This window comes from Cryptotermes secundus, unplaced genomic scaffold (genome assembly GCF_002891405.2).
Source record: "Cryptotermes secundus unplaced genomic scaffold, Csec_1.0 scaffold247, whole genome shotgun sequence".
NCBI classification, from domain to species: Eukaryota; Metazoa; Arthropoda; class Insecta; order Blattodea; family Kalotermitidae; genus Cryptotermes; species Cryptotermes secundus.
The window spans coordinates 300,277-320,285 of NW_019740656.1; the positions used below are offsets into that span (position 1 = coordinate 300,277).

The 20,009-nt window shown below is 38.6% G+C and overlaps 1 protein-coding gene across 23 annotated transcripts; it reads left to right on the forward strand.

Annotated features, from left to right (window-relative positions):
- The first annotated feature begins 2,964 nt into the window (after positions 1 to 2,964).
- Positions 2,965 to 19,970, forward strand: LOC111872416 (zinc finger protein OZF). Of its 23 annotated transcripts, none has more exons than XM_023866297.2 (6): positions 2,966 to 3,197; positions 3,424 to 3,530; positions 3,694 to 3,842; positions 14,794 to 15,230; positions 16,357 to 16,951; positions 19,149 to 19,970. In XM_023866297.2, the coding sequence occupies exons 3-6, from the start codon at positions 3,840 to 3,842 to the stop codon at positions 19,632 to 19,634; spliced, it is 1,521 nt and encodes a 506-aa protein (XP_023722065.1). In that variant the 5' UTR covers positions 2,966 to 3,197; positions 3,424 to 3,530; positions 3,694 to 3,839; the 3' UTR covers positions 19,635 to 19,970. The 23 variants fall into 23 exon arrangements, with proteins under 23 accessions (XP_023722083.1, XP_023722065.1, XP_033610583.1 ...); XM_033754692.1 differs by having other exon boundaries at positions 3,719 to 3,842; XM_023866300.2 differs by having other exon boundaries at positions 2,984 to 3,050.
- The last annotated feature ends 39 nt before the right edge of the window (positions 19,971 to 20,009 follow it).

The window sequence follows — 20,009 nt, forward strand, 5'->3', positions numbered from 1 at the left end:
GTCGCTGTTTATTGTGAGAACCATACGGAACACACAGATACACTCAATGGGCAGAATGCAGAGTTCTGTGTGTTGAAACACTTTCTAATACTGGTATTTACTGTGCGAATGACAAAGTTTGTACAGTTTACCTAGTATAATAATATACTTTCTAAAATTCCACCTTCAAGATCAATGCACTTTGCAACTCGTGTGAGGACATGACGTTTTGCTCGTCTGTACAGTTACTGTATACTGAAATAGCTCTATTTCATTGACCTTTCCTTCTAGGACATGCCGTACGAACCAAGCACAGCATAAACTATCTCGCAGGAAAAATTCTACGAATTTGGTAGAGCACTTAAGACCCAACCCATTAGCTTGTTGTATTCCAGGAAATCGGACCCTTCTGTGGTAAGTTTCTGCGAGTAACGGTACGCTTATGCAGAGGTCGAATCATTGCTATAGAATGTGATGAATTGGTTTCAGATTTCTCTCTACTGGGATATATCGCCGTGTAGTCCCTTGAAATTCAGCCAACTTTTCGGAAGAACATATCAACTCCATCTTCAGGGCCGAAGAGTAAACCAAACAAGAAACCAACACAAACTTCATGCTTGACGCTGGTTTCGTGCTTGGTTTATTCTTCGACCCCGAAAATATAGGCTATATGTTCGTTCGAAACGTCAAGTTCATTTTCAACGGGCTGCACTCTGTTATATCCCAGAAGATAACTTTCGTTGCAAAATACACTGCTTGGGCAAAATGTACAGTTTCTAAATTAAAGCAGATATACATATACGCGCCAGGGATAACCGGTATAGCGACAGGCTACGGGCTGGACCACCCAGGTTCGATTCTCTGCAGGCAACATTTTTCTCTTCTCCACGTCGTCCTGACCGTCTCCGAGGAACCCACCCAGCCTCCTATCCGGTTGATACCGGGGGTAATTTTCGGAGGGGGGGTAAAGCGTCCGGGGCGTGAAGCTGACCACTCACCTACATCTAGTGCAGAGGCCAAGAATGGTGGAGCTATACCTCCACTCCCACATACGTCTTCATGGCATACTGCTTAATCAATTAAGGACCCAAACAGCTTTGCCTTTTATTAATATTCATTTCTACTGCTATTTCCCTCGTTATCTACCCAAATACAAACCTGTCTTTGCTAGAATTCACTTTATCCTCGAATCTGAAGTGTTAGCATGTGTCTACACGAACCTACGGTAGCTCCACTCTCTATACTGTCATTCTTCCACTTGCTGTGATGTATTCAGGCCAATCGTGTACCTCAGAGGACGCTGATAATTGAGTTTGGAGCTTTGGTGAATTGATGATTATGTGGTAAAGCCGAAGTAACTCGGAAAAATACCTGCTTCAGTGCCAGTTCGTTCACGACGAATGTCTCATGAAATCACCCAGGATGTAACCCAGGTTTCCGCGGTTAGAATCCAGCTCGTAACAGCCTGAGCTGTGTGGCTGCCTACCCTGCTTATAGGGCCATTAAAATTCTGTTGGTGGGCACTACACAAATGTTCCGGCTGCCCTTAATGTAATTCTAATGTACTGAGTATGTCCCTATCTCCAGCATATCTGATGCACATTTCTGTAACACAATTGTGGTCATCAGCGCGCAGGCTGTAACTAAAAAACATGCAAGCGTAATCATCTCTACACGATGGCATCGTTATCAGAAGTATGCGTCGCGAGGTGCTTTGTTCGAATCTCATACGCTACACTGGCTGTGCTTAGCAATTGACTTCATTGTATTCCTCCGCTTCCATGAGTTTGTTGCTGGGTTAGTACCCCGGTTTCATGACGCCGATTCCTTTAAGATCTTTCCGAATTCATCGTTCATCATCTCACAAATTGACACTGCACGTACAACTCAGATACTCACAGCGTCGTTGAATACACCGCCCACCCACAACACACATAAATATACATGTTCATAAGTGTATAATCTACTCTATATTTAATATGTTTCATTAGGAAGAGGGTATACCAACGGGCTGTGAAGCCGAGGTTCGATTCCTGACAAAGAAATAAGATTATACTCTTCTCCATAATATTCAGACTGGTTCTGGTGCCCACCCAACCTCCTATCGAAGTAATACCGAGGACTCGTCCCATGGGGCATAGCGGCCAGAGTAAGCTGTTGACCACTCACTTCCAAATAGTACTCGTATATAGGTCTCGAATATTGGAGCCATACTTCCACTCCCCCATACATTTCTCGTCATGACATTTTAATATATTAAAATTAAGAAGAGGTAAAGTTGTCGTGTAATTATTTAATTAAGCACCAGGGCATGAAGACGTGTGGGGGAGTGGGAGTATAGCTACACCATTCTTGACCTCGGCACTAGTTTTAGGTGGGTGGTCACCCAGGATGCTTTACCCCCAGGGAAAAGCCCCGCAATTACCCATTGGATAGAGGGTTTGGTGGGCCTCAGAGCCGGTCTAGATGCTAGCAAGAAGAGAGAAATATCGCTTTTATGGTATGCATCCTGTTGTCTATCATGCGAAAGGTATATACTGAGCCAGTCTACATAAGAACGGTTCCGAAAAGTATAAAATAGGCACTTCTGTGTCAACATTTGTTCTGTTAGCTGTCGGTTGTAACGCCACACGTTTCGACTCTTTTCTTGGGTCATCTTCAGGTGTACAAGAATACTGGTACTTGTTCCTGAATTTCGTCATTAATCAATATGAATTCATACTGTGTTTGTATGATTTTTTATGCTAACACATACATTTTATTTTAAATGTAATTCACATGTAGTTACAAGTTATAAATACTTTTAAACGCTATTTTAATTCTACTTTTAATTTTATTGTCAAATTTTAACGTTGCCAAATCCCAGAAGACTGCTTTCTTCATAGTCACCGCCGTGAAAGCCACAAATCTTACAACTTTACCCTTAACATGCGCTCCACCGTTTGAAAACCCATATGACGAGAAAAGCTTACTGCGCAGACGCAAGGAACACTGACGTACGTTTTGGAATCAGTTACAATTAAACTGTTCTGCGAACGAGATAAATTTTGTTGTTATACGTTTACGTACAAGTAAGCATGTATAAGAATATACTCTGTGTTTTGGCTGTGGTATTCCTTTCATTTATACTGCTAACATAGAATGAGTGACACATTATTATGTGTGTCGTATATCGAGCGGGCTCCATGTTCTTGGAAATAACAAGATTTCTTAAGCAGGTTAAACACTGTCTATACATAGTTTACGATCTTAAGTTAATTTAAATAAGAATACATGCATGTAATAATTTAGGGGTGTAACGTGTTTCATCTTCGCATGGTCAATTACATCCGGTAAATTAGAATAATTCGCATTAGAGCTAGGGCTTATCCCTTATCACTATTGTAAACATTGGGATCTAAAGTGACTTGTATGTAATGATGTCAGAAATTATTTATGTTACAGTCTGTTGAAGTCATGTTGAACTTTCAGAGGTGAAAATATGAGTTTTGCTTAACGCTTGTAAAATTGCGAGCTTTATAGCCAACTTGGGTGTAATGCCCTGTACTATGGTAGGTACCATCCTTCTTCTGGATCGTTGAAATCAGTTTATATTACAACACAGTGTTGTATCATTTTAATATTTACCTTAACCAGTTGTTAGACACTAAAATATATTGATATTCAGAATTAGACATAGTACTTGAGTTTTAGTTACTGATGGAATTGAGATAGTTAGCTGAAAGGCGACTGTCAGCAGGCTGGACAACCGGGGTTCCATTCCTGGCAGGAGATATTGCAGGGTAGATTCACTTGCAGGCGACCCTAAGTGATTAAAACAATGTGACATCGTCTGTAACCCATGTATCTTCACATCCACCATGGTATGTATATATATGCTAAGTTTATCTTCATCAGTAAATTGCTGTGTGGTTTATGATTATTAATTTGGGGCCTCCCCTAAGTGAATCACCATAATTTTATCTGTGGCTCAGTGTAATTGGTGTTTGTATATTAATGCAGGGGCCTCTCCTGAGTGAATCACCATAATTTTATCTGTGGCTCAGTATGATTGGTATTGGTATAGTCAGCAGTGGAGAGCAAAGGAAGCATTTGTTTTATCTGAGGGTAATGTGATGTTTAACCTTGTGCATGAGTCTCATAACATTTCAGTGACATAGGAAGTTATTTGTGAACTCTTAGTAAGTACTAGGGAATGAGGTGGAATTATTGGTATGAGGCACTAGAGATAGGTACCTCCAACTATTGTAATATAATTTATGATTATGTAAATTTAAGTAGATTCTAAAGGGTTCTGATGGTTGTGTATAACACTCATAATTACTGCGGTATTGGACTTTGTCCTTTATCCTTGATTCCATTTTGGAAACTGATCTGTTTCCATCCCCAGGTGAGGGGGGAGACACCTATTCTGTTGGCTCCTTAGGAAGTGCCAATGTCATAACTGGGCAACCCATGACAATTTTCATATGCCTTTCTATCTTAGTTTCATGTCTGTGCATGCCGTATCACAATTTTTATTGTATGTTTTCATGCTGTCTCCCGTTGACAAAGTCTGGTGTCAGGTATGACATGGGCTGTTCAGTGATATAGGTTAGCTCTTTCTAAGGGACACAACACATTGATTGATTGATTGATTTATTTATTTCGTCACTGTAGATCATTGTACATGATATATGACAAGTCAAGTTAATTCTGAATATTAACAGTTTGATATATAAGTAGATTAAAATTACAATAGTTACAATTTTTTACTGCTGATTACAATTTAGAATTAGTTAGATATTCTTATTTGTGGAGAATTTGATGGAATGAACACAGTAGGTGTGATCCCCCTCACCTGAGAACGGAAACAGATCCAGTTTCCGAAATGTTGTGTTCTCTAGTTTTTAGAATACCAGACAATGGACAAAGTCAAGAACCCCAGTAATTCTGAATGTACATATAAGTTTTGTGTGTTTGGAATATACTTTGAAAACTCAATTTTATTTATCTTATGGGAGTAGTATGGATCAGAGGGGAAAGTCTTAAGATTAAATGTAATTTTTAAAAATATCTTGAGCTTTCAGGTTAATAGAGCCAACTTAGAAACAGTGCTCAGGGAGGATGGTGTGAATATTCCCAGTGAAGTAAGTGGACATGTGGAAGAGATGAGTGAACAGCAGGATAATACTGATACTAGTCCACTTACAGAGTTTGTGAAAGTTGAAATGACATTTGATGACATGTCAGAGTATGCAGTGGAAGAGAACGCTGATGTAAATTTAACATTAGCTGAATATGTAAAGGTTGAGTTGAGTGTAGATGATGAACATAATTCAGGCAGCAAAGAGACATCTGTGAAGATGGAGAAAAGTGAATGTAAGGAGAATAATTTGTGTGCTGGTCAACTATGTAAAGATATGCTGGGAGCTACTGAATCAGAACAGATTAATACAGGTAACATTCTCAAAGGAATAGCACATGCGGAATCTTCAGTAGATCTACAGGATAAGGAAGAAATTGGGTGAGTTTTAGGGTGAATAATTTAAAGGTATCTGATTTTGTATGAAAGTGTTTATCACTTGCACAAAATCTCTGGGTTTGTAGGTTTTCATGTACCTGGTCCTAGGCCATTGTCCCTGTCAAATACATTACCAGACGTCTGCCTTTAGAACAAGAATAGCACTCCTGAAAAGTGACATCTTGTTTCTAGTACCATTCCATTCAACCATTATTTTATAGTATTGCTTGTAATCACAGTCAGATATACCACCCTTTGAAAAGGATCTGCTGTTTTTGAATGTTGGTACTTGTTGGCAAGAGCATACTTCCAGATCTTTTGATCTGATTTATCTCAACCTCTTCATGTATCACCATGGGTGGGGGTACATATTGTCAAGGAATGTATGTAGCATACTGCAAGTCTGAGGGTGAGTAGATTTTGTTAAGTGAGTAAGCTGTGTTATAATTATAGAGACTAAGCCTGGGAGCCTCGATGTCTTACAATCCTCTAGACCTCCATGACCTGTTACAGGGATACCGTTACCTACCTTTTACCTATTCATTCACATATATTATCAGTAGGGGCAACACTTTAAACTTCGTGTCCAAATGGGATGTGATGTTTAATTATGTGTGATTGATTGTGGCATTGCCTTCAGATTAAGAATTGGATGTAGAATGGAACCTGCAAGTTGGAAAATGTATTCTGATAAATTGAATACATGTGTTTACTAATAACCTGATTTACTTAGCATTTAAATTGTAATTTCAGGAGCTTCCAAACTTCTGTGGATACTTGTACTTCATCAGCAACTACAACCCACAAACATGAGTCAGATTGGAGAGAAACTGATAAACACACAGTTGAATATGCTAAGAAATACGCTGCCAGCCTAATGGCTGATCCATCCCGCAAGTTGAAGAGGTGCAGCGCAAGTCTTCCAAGGATTGACAAACACAAAGAGCCGACTGAAGACACAGATAAATGTCCATTTATATGCCAAGAGTGTGGCAAGTGTTTTAAGAAAATCAAACTTCTTAGAGAACATTCTCTTATGCATACAAATGGACAATCTTATGAATGTGAAATTTGTTTTAAAACTTTTACACAAGCCAGGTATCTTAAACAGCATCGCCGTACACATACAAGACAACGTTATGAGTGCAAGAATTGTGGCAAATCATTTTTACGTATCGGATATCTGGAACAGCATGCTCATTGTCACACGGGAGAAAAACGTTACGAGTGTAAGGTCTGTGGGAAGAAATTTAAAGACTTCAGTAACCACAAACGACATCTGTACATTCATACTGGCGAGCGGCCCTTTGAATGCCATGTATGTGGGAAGGGCTTTACTCAAGTGTTCAACTTGAAGCAACATTTACTGATCCATTCAGGATTACGACCTCATGAATGTGAAATATGTGGGAAGAGTTTTACCCAGTTTCACAGTCTTAGGTTACACTCTCTAATTCATACAGGAGAGCGACCTCATGAGTGTAATGTATGTGGAATGCATTTTAGAGTGGCAAGAAGTCTCAAGAGACATTCTCTTGTTCATACTGGAGAACATCCATATAAATGTAAGAATTGTGGTAAAGGATTCACACAATATAGCATTTTGAAGACGCATTCACTTATTCACACCAGGGTCCGCCCCCACAAATGTGAAGTTTGTGGTAAGGATTTTACAGTGACCAGGAGTCTGAACAGACATTTACTGACTCACAGAACATAGATTTTATGTATTTGCTGTAAACATAAGTTACATTCATGATGGTAAGTGTTGGTGTATGCATAAATGTACAAATTATATCTTTTTTTCTCTCTCACCTGAGCTAAGTCCAGCTGTACAGACAGTTTTCCTTTCAAAGTCAGAAATATTTGTATCTGCAGGACTCCATGTAATGTGTTGTGTCATATGGGATTAATAAAATTTGTGTATTAAGGTAAGGTAAAGTTGTCATGCCATAAAGGCGTATGTGGGAGTGAATGTATAAATCCACATTTTCTTGACCTTTGCACTAGTTGGACATGAGTGGTCAGCTTCATGCTCCAGGGAAAGAGCCCCTGGTACGCATTGGATAGGGTGGGTGGACCCCAGAGCCAGCCTGGACAACGTGGAGAAGTGAAAATTCTTATTCGTAACAGCACAAAATAAACATCAGACTTGTTTTTGTAAAGTACTTGCACATCCCATAGTACAGCTTATTGTCTTTTCCTCTTCTTAAAAGATTAAAATGTTAGCTGAGAATAATCAGTGACTTATGGTTACCTTCAGCCATGATGTAGAGTAATACCAGTTGAGTTAGTTTAAACTGATATTAAGAAATTAAGAAAAAAAGAAAATTTGGATTATGGTTTAGAATAATTATCATCTATTCCGCTGATCTTGAATAGACCATTGAACCTCAAAATAAATTGGGAGAACAAATCTGAAGTGTGTGATAATTAAATTGGAGCACCATATTTTGAAATTAAGGGCATAGGGTCATCGGTTCAGATCTCGGTCTAGAGATTATCTTAATAGTCTCAACTGTTTTCTTCAATCCTTCATGGAACATGCCAGCTAGGAGTTCATAGTAGATCAGAATCACTTCCATGTCATAACAGACTGTATCATTTCATACAGTATAAACTGAACTTTCAAAATCTTTGTTAAATACATCATAAGTAAATAACAGAGACTGGAGGTGTAAGTCAAACGACAACTTCTTCACTGAATTATACTATTTATATGAATTGATAGGAAGAAGTCACAGTTTGAAGTGTCTCTCTTAAGTGGAGAATAATATTAATGGTTGTATTTAATATGGTTGTCTCACATGTAAGGTGCACATCATGTTAAGCAAATTGTGTCATGTTTTTCCAGTTTCTGGTTTTCTGTGTTAGATCCCTTACCCAAATGAAACACTAGTTGGAAACCTATGTTGTCAGCCTGGCATTGTGATGTATGGAAAAAAAAGTGTTAAAATATAGATAAATATATTTGGTTAGAATAGTTTCATTTCTTCTTTAAAATTATTTGTAATGAGTGGGTACAAATCCGTAACACCTGTTAACCTTAAATTTCCTTGTAGTTCCCATGCATTTAGTACAGTAGTTTTATGATGATCATGTCTGCTGCTTAAGGAACCATGTGTACAGGATTTGGAGCATGAGCAAAACAAACATTCTCACCTGTTTCCCAAGTGAAAGTACTCATTCCTTACTCTTCCGCTGAATACATGGTACAGTGTTCAGTTAATTACGATATTGGTTCGAGGCCAACTGATTTTATTATCCACATCTCAGTGGTAACACAGTCACTAGTTTGCAAATAAATACAGTACATTTTTTCTTTGTTCTGTGAACAGTCTGGCAAGACATAAAGCATGGTGATGAACCCTACATATATTACATTCAGTGTCTACATTTCCAAACACTTCTTCTATTCTGTTGAATAAACTGCATACAGATAAGTCAGCTGGTGGATATCTGAATCATAACAGCAATATCATCACTAGTAGTATGAAGTCATTTTCCCACTTTCACGTAATTTGTAATTTATATTAAATTATTTCATGTTGCAATCTATAATATAAAACTAATAATTGATTTCCTCGTTGTTTACTTCATGTATTATATCTTAAAAAAAAAAAGGTACAATTTGCTGAATCATCATATCTAATAGTAAACACGTAGTAGTACATGAGTTACTTGAACACACAAACTCCAAAAACATGTCTACATGAAATTATAATTAAGAAGTCTCTTCTATATGAAGAATTACTGTTCAGCAGGCATTTTAAAAATGGTGATCTAGGTGACTAGTTTCAGTTAAACAAAAAGATGATAAAAGTATGTATTTTCATCCTTTAGCATAGTGAAATTACATTAATATGTATATTTGCACAGGAACATTTAAATATGTACAGTAAATTTCAGAAATATTAAAAATTGGAATTAAAATATACTTTGTTGATGCCACTGGAATGCCAATGCATATCTCACTTTTTATTTTATGAATATTTTTATGGGAAGCACTCAATTATTCCTTTTTGTGTGGCAAAGTAGAACTGCATAATGGAAATTCATGTTATTTTTCTCTTCTGTGGTCACAAGGATTGAGCCCAGGCCCTGTTCTGAGGGTAACTGAACCCTCTTTTCATGCCATACTGACTTTATTTTTGCAGCATAGTAAAACTGTTTCCCATGGTAAACATTCAGGTGTCTTCCTTTCTACATGTTAAAGAAAATCAGTGTCTTGTTATTGGGTGTCCTGTATGAATGTGACTGTGTTTTTTCAAAGACTTTGAAAAAGCAAAGCATTTCATACAAATACTGCAAACATAAGGTTTTTCTCCAGTATGAGTACGATAATGTTCCTTTAAAACTTGCGTGTCGTTAAACCTCTTCTCACACACCGTGCAAATATATGGGTTTTCACCAGTGTGAATACGATAATGTTTTTTCAAAACTTGAGACTCTGTGAACCCTTTATTACAAATACTGCATACATAAGGTTTCTCTCCTGTATGAATGGGATAATGGATTTTAAGTATTCCTGATTTGTTGAACCCTATCTTACATACCGGATATTCATGAGACTTTTCTCCAGTATGGGTATGGTAATGTCTTTTGAGAACCTGGGATTCTGAAAATACTTTCTTGCATACCTGCACACATAAGATTTCTCTCCCATATGTATCTGATAGTGGATCTTTAGCTTTCCTTGTAAGATCTGAGGTTTTTACGGCTGTGTGTGAGAAGAAATCAGTCTTCTGGTATGTGGCACCGTGTAGATGTGCTGTTAACCGATGTTTTGGAGGAACGTATCACCTCCATCTTTAGGGTAGAAGGAAAAATAAAATCCGCAAGCAAAGAAACAGTGAGAGTAGTTGCAAGCAGACTAATGTCGGAAAAAGCCTGCTCTCACTGTTTCTTCGCTTGCGGATTTTCTTATTCTTCTTTCAACCCTGAAGGTGGAGGCGATACGTTCCTCCAAAACGTTGATTAACACATCATCTACATGGTGCCACATCCCAGAAGACTGCACTGAAGTCGCCATCAACACAAGCAACTTAGGAAATTCAATGGAAATTCATATTGTGAAATGTGTCAATGGAGTAATACCAGTGAACTATTTAAATCAGAATAACACAGTTTATTTTATTTTTTGTGCTGTTGTTTAAAAAGTGTAACATTTTGACCATATGAATAACTCTCCAATCATGTTTGTCATGGGAGTTTGGAATGTCGTTATAAGGAGAGACAACCATTTTTTGAACATGAAGAAAGCAGTCTTCTGGGCTTTGGCGCCGTGTATATGTCGTGTTAACGTTCCTCCGAAACGTCGGTTAACACCACATATACACGGCGCCAAAGCCCAGAAGACTGCTTTCTTCATAGTCACCGCCGTGAAAGCCTCAAATCTTACACTTGTTCTATAATATTTATTATAGTCACAGTATACATACATGAATTTCGGTTTGAAGAATTGAATACTAATAACATAGTAACAACAGTGAACTCTGTGACACCTTGAATATTGTACTGAATTATTGACTGATAATTGAGTTTGCAGCTTTGGTGTACTGATGATGTAGTAAAGCCGAAGTAACTCGGAAAAATACCTGCTTCAGTGCCGTTCATTCACCATGTATGTCACATGAAATCACCCAGGATTTAACCCAGGTTTCCGCGGTTAGAATCCAGCTCATAACAGCCTGAGCTGTATGGCTGCCTACCCTGTTTATAGGACCATTAAAATTCTGTTGGTGGGCACTACACAAATGTCCCGGCTGCCCTTGATGTAATTCTAATGTACTGAATATGTCCCTATCTCCAGCATATCTGATGCACATTTCTGTAACACAATTGTGGTCATCAGCTCACAGGCTGTAACTAGAAAACATGCAAGCATAATCATCTCTACACGATGGCAATGTTATCAGAAGTATGCGTCGCGAGGTGCTTGGTTCGAATCTCATACGCTACACTGGCTGTGCTTACCAATTGACTTCATTGTATTCCTCCGCTTCCTCGAGTTTGTTGATGGGTTAGTACCCCGGTTTCATGACGCCGATTCCTTTAAGATCTTTCCGAATTCATCGTTCATCATCTCACAAATTGACACTGCACATACACCTCAGATACTTAAAGCGTCATTGAATAAACCGCCCACCAACAACACACATAAATATACATGTTCATAAGTGTATAATCTAATAATTAATATTTTAATTAGGAAGATGGTATAGCAATGGGCTGGGAGGCCGAGAAATAAGATTATACTCTTCTCCATAATATCCAGACCGGTTCTGGGGCCCACCCCCTATCGAATTGATACCTAGGACTCATCCCAGGGGGCGTAGCGGCCGGAGTAAGCTGTTGTCCACTCACTTCCATATAGTACTCGTATATAGGTCTCGAATGTTGGAGCCATACCTCCACACCCCCATACATATCTTGTCATGCCATTTTAATATATTAAAATTAAGAAGAGGTAAAGTTGTCCATGTAATTATTTAATTAAGCACCAGGGCATGAAGACGTGTGGGGGAGTGGGAGTATAGCTACACCATTCTTGACCTTGGCACTAGTTTTAGGTCGGAGGTCACCAAGGATGCTTTACCCCTGGGGAAAAGCCCCGCAATTACCCATTGGATAGAGGGCTTGGTGGGCCTCAGAGCCGGTCTAGATGCTAGCAAGAAGAGAGAAATATCGCTTTTATGGTATGCATCCTGTTGTCTATCATGCGAAAGGTATATACTGAGCCAGTCTACATAACAGTGGTTCTGAAATCGATAAAAGAGGCACTTCTGTGTCAACATTTGTTCTGTTAGCTTTTGGTTGTAACACTACATGTTTCGACTCTTTTCTTGGGTCATCTTCAGGTGTACAAGAATACTGGTACTTGTTCTTGAATTTCGTCATTAATCAATATGAATTCGTAATGTGTTTGTATGATTTTTTTAAGCTAACAAGTACATTTTAATTTAAATGTAATTCACATATAGTAACAAGTTATAAATATTTTTATCGCTATTTTAATTCTAATTTTAATTTTATTGTCAAATTTTAACGTCAAGTGGATCTATACATCTACTCCCCCATATGTCTTCATAGCATAATGCTGAATTAGCTAAGCATGGGAACAACTTTACCTTTAACATGCGCTCCACCGTTTGAAAACCCGTATACTGAAAGAAGCTTACTGCGCAGGCGCAAGGAGCATTGACGTACATTTTCGAATCAGATACAATTTAACTATTCTGCAACGGAAATAAATTTTGTTGTTCTTTCATTACGTACAAGTAAGCATGTATAAGAATATACTGTATATTTTGGCTGTGGTGTTCCCTTTATTTATACTCCTAACATGGAATCAGTTACAGGTTATAAGTGTCGTATATCCAGCGGGCTCATTGTTTTTGGAAATAAAGGTTTCTTGAGCAGGTTAAACACCGTGTATACATCGTTTACGATCTTAAGCTACTTTAAATGAGAAAACATGCATGTAATAATTTAGGGGTGTATCGTCTTTCATCTTGGAATGGTCATTTACATCCGGTAAATTAGAATAATTCGCATTAGTTCTAGGGCTTATCCCTGAACACTATTGTAAACATTGGGCTCTAAAGTGAATTGTATATAATGATGTCAGAATGATTTATATTACAGTCTGTTAAAGTCATGTTGAACTTTCAGAGGTTAAAATATGAGTTTTGATAATGCTTGTAAAATTGCGAGTCTTATAGCCAACTTGTGTGTAATGCCCTGTAGTATGGTAGGTACCATCCTTTTACTGGATTGTTCAAATTAGTTTACATTACTACACAGTGTTGTATCATTTTAATATTGACCTTCACCAGTTGTTATACACTAAAATATATTGATATTCAGAATTAGACACAGTACTTGAGTTTTAGTTACTGATGGAGTTAGGATAGTTAGCTGATAGGCGGGTGTTAGCAGGCTGGACAGATGGGGTTCCACTCCTGGCAGGTGATATTGCAAGGGTAGATTCACTTACAGGCGACCCTAAGTAAATCACGCAATAATTTAAGTGATTAAAGGAATGTGACATTGTCTGTAACCTATGTATTTTCACATCCACCATGGTATGTACATATATGCTAAGTTTATTTTCATCAGTATTTTGCTTTGTGGTTTATGATTATTGATTTGGGGCTTAGCCTGAGTGAATCGCCATAATTTTCTTTCTGGTTCTCAGTGTAATTCGTATTTGTATATTAATGCAGGGGCCTCCCAGAGTGAATCACCATAATTTTATCTGTGACTCAGTGTAATTGGTATTTATATATTAATGCAGGGGCCTCCCAGAGTGAATCACCATAATTTTATCTGTGGCTCAGTGTAATTGGTGTTTGTATATTAATGCAGGGGCCTCTCCTAAGTGAATCACCATAATTTTATCCGTGGCTCAGTGTAATTGGTATTTATATATTAATGCAGGGGCCTCTCCTGAGTGAATCACCATAATTTTATCTGTGGCTCAGTATGATTGGTATTGGTATAGTCAGCAGTGGAGAGCAAAGGAAGCATTTGTTTTATCTGAGGGTAATGTGATGTTTAACCTTGTGCATGAGTCTCATAACATTTCAGTGACATAGGAAGTTATTTGTGAACTCTTAGTAAGTACTAGGGAATGAGGTGGAATTATTGGTATGAGGCACTAGAGATAGGTACCTCCAACTATTGTAATATAATTTATGATTATGTAAATTTAAGTAGATTCTAAAGGGTTCTGATGGTTGTGTATAACACTCATAATTACTGCGGTATTGGACTTTGTCCTTTATCCTTGATTCCATTTTGGAAACTGGATCTGTTTCCATCCCCAGGTGAGGGGGGAGACACCTACTCTGTTGGCTCCTTAGGAAGTGCTAATGTCAATAACTGGGCAACCCATGACAATTTTCACGTGCCTTTCTATCTTAGTTTCATGTCTGTGCATGCCGTATCACAATTTTTATTGTATGTTTTCATGCCGTCTCCTGTTGACAAAGCCTGGTCTCAGGTATGACATGGGCTGTCCAGTGATATAGATTAGCTCTTTCTAAGGGACACAACACAGTAGGTGTGATCCCCCTCACCTGAGAACGGAACAGATCCAGTTTCCAAAATGTTGTGTTCTCTAGTTTTTAGAATACCAGACAATGGACAAAGTCAAGAACCAAAGTAATTCTGAATGTACATATAAGTTTTGTGTGTTTGGAATATACTTTGAAAACTCAATTTTATTTATCTTATGGGAGTAGTATGGATCAGAGGGGAAAGTCTTAAGATTAAATGTAATTTATAAAAATATCTTGAGCTTTCAGGTTAATAGAGCCAACTTAGAAACAGTGCTGAGGAAGGATGGTGTGAATATTCCCAGTGAAGTAAGTGAACATGTGGAAGAGATGAGTGAACTGCAGGATAATACTGATACTAGTCCACTTACAGAGTTTGTGAAAGTTGAAATGACATTTGATGACATGTCAGAGTATGCAGTGGAAGAGAACGCTGATGTAAATTTAACATTAGCTGAATATGTAAAGGTTGAGTTGAGTGTAGATGATGAACATAATTCAGGCAGCAAAGAGACATCTGTGAAGATGGAGAAAAGTGAATGTAAGGAGAATAATTTGTGTGCTGGTCAACTATGTAAAGATATGCTGGGAGCTACTGAATCAGAACAGATTAATACAGGTAACATTCTCAAAGGAATAGCACATGCGGAATCTTCAGTAGATCTACAGGATAAGGAAGAAATTGGGTGAGTTTTAGGGTGAATAATTTAAAGGTATCTGATTTTGTGTGAAACTGTTTATCACTTGCACAAAATCTCTGGTTTTGTAGGTTTTCATGTACCTGGTCCTAGGCCATTGTCCCTGTCAAATACATTACCAGACGTCTGCCTTTAGAACAAGAATAGCACTCCTGAAAAGTGACATCTTGTTTCTAGTACCATTCCATTCAACCATTATTTTATAGTATTGCTTGTAATCACAGTCAGATATACCACCCTTTGAAAAGGATCTGCTGTTTTTGAATGTTGGTACTTGTTGGCAAGAGCATACTTCCAGATCTTTTGATCTGATTTATCTCAACCTCTTCATGTATCACCATGGGTGGGGGTACATATTGTCAAGGAACGTATGTAGCATACTGCAAGTCTGAGGGTGAGTAGATTTTGTTAAGTGAGTAAGCTGTGTTTAATTATTACAGACTAAGCCTGGTGTCAGTCACCAGGTGGAAATTTGAGAATGTAATGTATTCCAACAGTTTCCTTTGAAACTGCATCCTTGAGACACACAGATCCTTGACATTGCTTTTAGTATTTTTGCACAGGTATACATTCACGCAGGGGAACGTGGTAGCGTAGTTGGTTGAGGCACTATACTACAACCCAGAAGGTTGTGGGATCAAATCCTGATGTGGTGGATTTTTCAGTTTACATAATCCTTCCAGCTGCACTATGGCCCTGGGGTCAACTCAGCCTGTAACAGAAATGAGTACCAGGAATCTTCCTGGAGGTAAAGTGTGGGCGGCTGTGTTGTAAGGCTGACAACCTCACTGCCATCTGTGAGCTGACTGTCTAGAAAATGTGGGAGCCTCAACATCTTACAATCCTATAGACCTGCACGACCTGTTACAGGGCTACCTTTACCTACCTTTTACCTATACCTTCACATATCATATTATCAGTAGGGGCAACACTTTAAATTCCATGTCCAGATGGAATGTGATGTTTAATTATGTGAGAATGACTGTGGCATTGACTTCAGATTAAGAATTGGATGTACAATGGAAGCTGCAAGTTGGAAACTTTTATTCTGTTAAATTGAATACACATGTTCACTAATAACCTGATTTACTGTGCATTTAAATTGTAAATTCAGCAACCTACAAACTTCTGTGGATACTTGTACTTCATCAGCAACTACAACCCACAAACATGAGTCAGGTTCAAGAGAAACTGATAAACACACAATTGAATATACTCGTGTATCTACACGCCACACGAACAGACAGTGTGATGAGTTGTGCTACGGAGGAACCATGTCAGCTTCCATGTGTAACAAAACATTCATGAGCCCGGAGTTTTTGACACGGTTTTTAGAAGCGTACCGTGAATTGCCGGTTCTGTGGCAGGTTCGCAGCACAGAGTATTCAAATAGGGGAAAGCGGGATGAGGCCTGGGATTTACTCGTGCAGTTCACAAGAGAGAAAATCCATGATGCTGACTTGAATTTTGTTAAGAAAAAAGTGGATAGTATCCGGGCATCATTTAGGAAAGAACTGCGCCGAGTTCGGGAGAGCAAGAGAAGGGGTGCGTCTGGGGATGATGTCTACAAGCCAACGCTGTGGTACTTTGACCTGCTTTTGTTCACGGCAGACCAAGAGAATCCTCGGAAAAGCAAAAGCAGTTTGGATGAAGACGCTGAAGATGTTGATTGTGATTCACAAGAAACAACAGCTTTGACAATAGCAGAGGTAAGTTAATAGGTGATTACTTTGTAGATTTCAGTTCAGTAATGAGAATTTGTTAAAACACAGGAAGTAGGTTCATATAAGGTGCCGCGACTAGCTTTACAGAGCTATTTAAATAGTGTAGGCTGTATAAGTAAAGCACAAGATTTAAGTTTCTTCACTCAAATTTTTTTTTGAAACTGTCAGCTGAAATAAACTAATGTAAGCTACCGTGAAGCCAAAGATACTACCATACTAATCTGTTGCCCACCATTCTGTTTTGAAATGGTACCTTTCCTGGCCCACTGAAGTATTCAACATACTTATCTTGACTGGCAGACACTTCCATAGATGGAGTCACCTGGCACACACTTCAAATCATGTTGTCATGTGTTGGGTGTGTCATGCGACAAATAACTTCACGTGGGTCTCGGATTTAGTGAATCTTTATTGAACACTTACACTTACACCTTACAATTATTATTGTTTGCAGTATCACTTGACTTCTGTCTCTACTTCGGTGCTTATAGTGTCCTTGGCCATGGCTGGATCTCACCTGTCTTCGGCGACGGCTATCCCAATTCTGGCTTCTTGCTGTCTTTCTTCTATATTGTATGGCGTCTAGGTTCCGACTAACTTGGCAAATGCCTTAACCCTTTTTATAACCTCGGCCGCTGCAATGCAATGAACCCTTGTTATAACCATGGAGACTCATCTCCGGGGAGATTCGGCATTCTCTATGCAACGGCTCACTTTTAGAATTACAATACCGCTATTGTTACATCCTATGCAACGGTCTGTTCTAGCGTTTCCATGGAAGTAACATCCTTAAGGTTGCTCATTCCTCCAGTCGCCTTCAAAAATATTATAAAAGACAAAACAATTCTGTCCAGTGTGACTGGTGAAATCTTTTTTCCTATTTCAATTCTTAATGCCCTTACATGTTTCAGTCCCTAGAGACCATGTAGAAGCATGTAATGGCATTAAGAACTGAAATAGGAAAAAAAACTTCTCCAGTCACACCTGAAAGAATTGTTTTGTCTTTCATAATATTGTTAGTGTGGAAAACCAGAATGAAACAAATCAAAAGCCTTCAACAACATTTGTGTCTTCTAAATCTTCTCTCTCCAACATTGAACCCAGAGTATACTGGGTTCCATGGTTCCTTCTAAGAAATTTGTGTAGAACGACTTTCAACGGCTGCAGATTAATCATATGAAAAATACGAAAACGTGCTGCAAGCACTCCAAATGCATTTTCTGCACAGTGTTGTGCGCACGGTAATCTGTAATTGAAAATTTGTTTTTCATGGGTCAGGTATTTACAGGGGAAAGGTTTCAAAATGTTTTCTCTCAGCGCAAAAGCCTCATCTGCAATGAAAACGAAGTTCATATTCCCCACAGTGTCATCATTTTTCAGAAGTGCAAGTGCGCCATTCTTCAATGTTCTGTAAAATGTTGTCTCTTCTATCACACCTCCATCCGAAACTCTTCTGTTACATCTTACGTCAGCCATAAGAAAAGTCAGGTTGGCATCTACAAGTCCCAACAAAACAACACTATGGTATCCTTTGTAGGTGAAGTAGTATGACCCTTCAACGGCAGGTTTAACAATAGCCACATGCTTCCCATCCAAGGCACTGCCACCATTGGGGAAGTTCCACATTGATTCAAAATCCTTTGCGATCTTTTGCCATTCTATCGAAGAGGTTGGGAACTGGAAAAAAAATATTTCAAGATACTAAACCTAAGTTGTTATAAAGATATTAATGAAAGCTCTCCACTGCTAACTACTGCTAGCCCCCAGCATGTAATAACCATAATGAATGAAAACGAAACATTGTAATATGATACAAAATCTACATGGCAAAACAATCGAGTAGATGTAATAATGTCAGTGAACAGTGAAGGTCTTCTGCAGAGGAAATGTTTAAACAAGTTTCAGTATTTAATTCAAATAATTTTTATTAACACATAGGATATAGTACATTACACAATTTTGAATAGCTTGGGGGGGGATAAAGATGAAAGTACGAACATATTTCCTGTGAAGCTATTGGCATGAAAGTTGCGAGTGAGCTCAATGGCCAGAACAACATAATAATGAGAATGCAACAGTGACTCTTCTGGTCACACCTAGATACTGGGGGCTAGCAGGGTAGCACCCGGTCATCCCAGACCCGACTTATGCACTCTCCGGTTAAGTTTTCGTTTTGTTTCAGGATGAAGCGAGGGAAGGCGAGATTACTCAAATGTTACATGAAGGCAAACAAACTTTGGACATGGTTTCACAGTCTCCATTTCTAAAAAGGAAGAAAACCTCTTCAAAAACTTCTAGAAGTGTCCATGCCGAAGAAACACAGCGGCAAACTCTTATTCAAAAGGCAATGGCTATATTTAACCAACAAGATGATGAGTACGACGCCCTAGGGAAAACGTACGCTGCAAAACTGCGTCGCATGCCTGCCACTCAGAGGGACATTGCTGACAAATTGATTAATGATGTTCTGTTTAAAGGTCTGCAGAGTAATCTTACACCTTCGACTTTTATTTCTGATTATGGGTATACAACTGGTGCCTGGAGGTCAAGTGATACACCCTCTCCATTCTCCACCTACTCAAACCCAACTCCATCAGCAACTCCAGGTCCGTCTAACTACCCGGTACACTCCCCAGAACAGGACCCAGGAACTGTATTTCCTCCCTAATGACTGTATTCGATGTTAGGTACATATTTAAAGTTTTCTTACCTTCAAATATCTTTCTTTTAGAGCCTTGCAGGTCTCTGGAATGATTTTTTCCAAAGCTTGAAGTGATATAATAGTGGCAAACTTGAGATCTTCAAACGACCGTCCTGGGGCAAAAAAATAAGAGTCGCTGCGATTCGTGCTTCAGGGGTAATAGCATTCTGCATCACAGTATCTTCTTTCACTATGAACGGTTTTACTTTTGCTACCAAATACCTGAAGTTTTCATCTGATATTCTGAAGTAGTTTTTGTAGTCTTCAGGTCTGTTAGTTCCAATAAAGTTCAATAAATTTAAATGTGTAAATCTGTCTCTGTTTAACCAGTTCTTATCCCAC

Bases quoted from the DNA above. Each gene is read 5' to 3' on its own strand.
- LOC111872416 (XM_023866294.1), top strand. From the start codon at position 12,950: ATGAGAAAACATGCATGTAATAATTTAGGGGTGTATCGTCTTTCATCT. The intron at 13,019-14,793 runs GTAAATTAGAAT...TTGAGCTTTCAG, and splicing joins GGAATGGTCATTTACATCCG to GTTAATAGAGCCAACTTAGA. The intron at 15,231-16,356 runs GTGAGTTTTAGG...TTGTAAATTCAG, and splicing joins CAGGATAAGGAAGAAATTGG to CAACCTACAAACTTCTGTGG.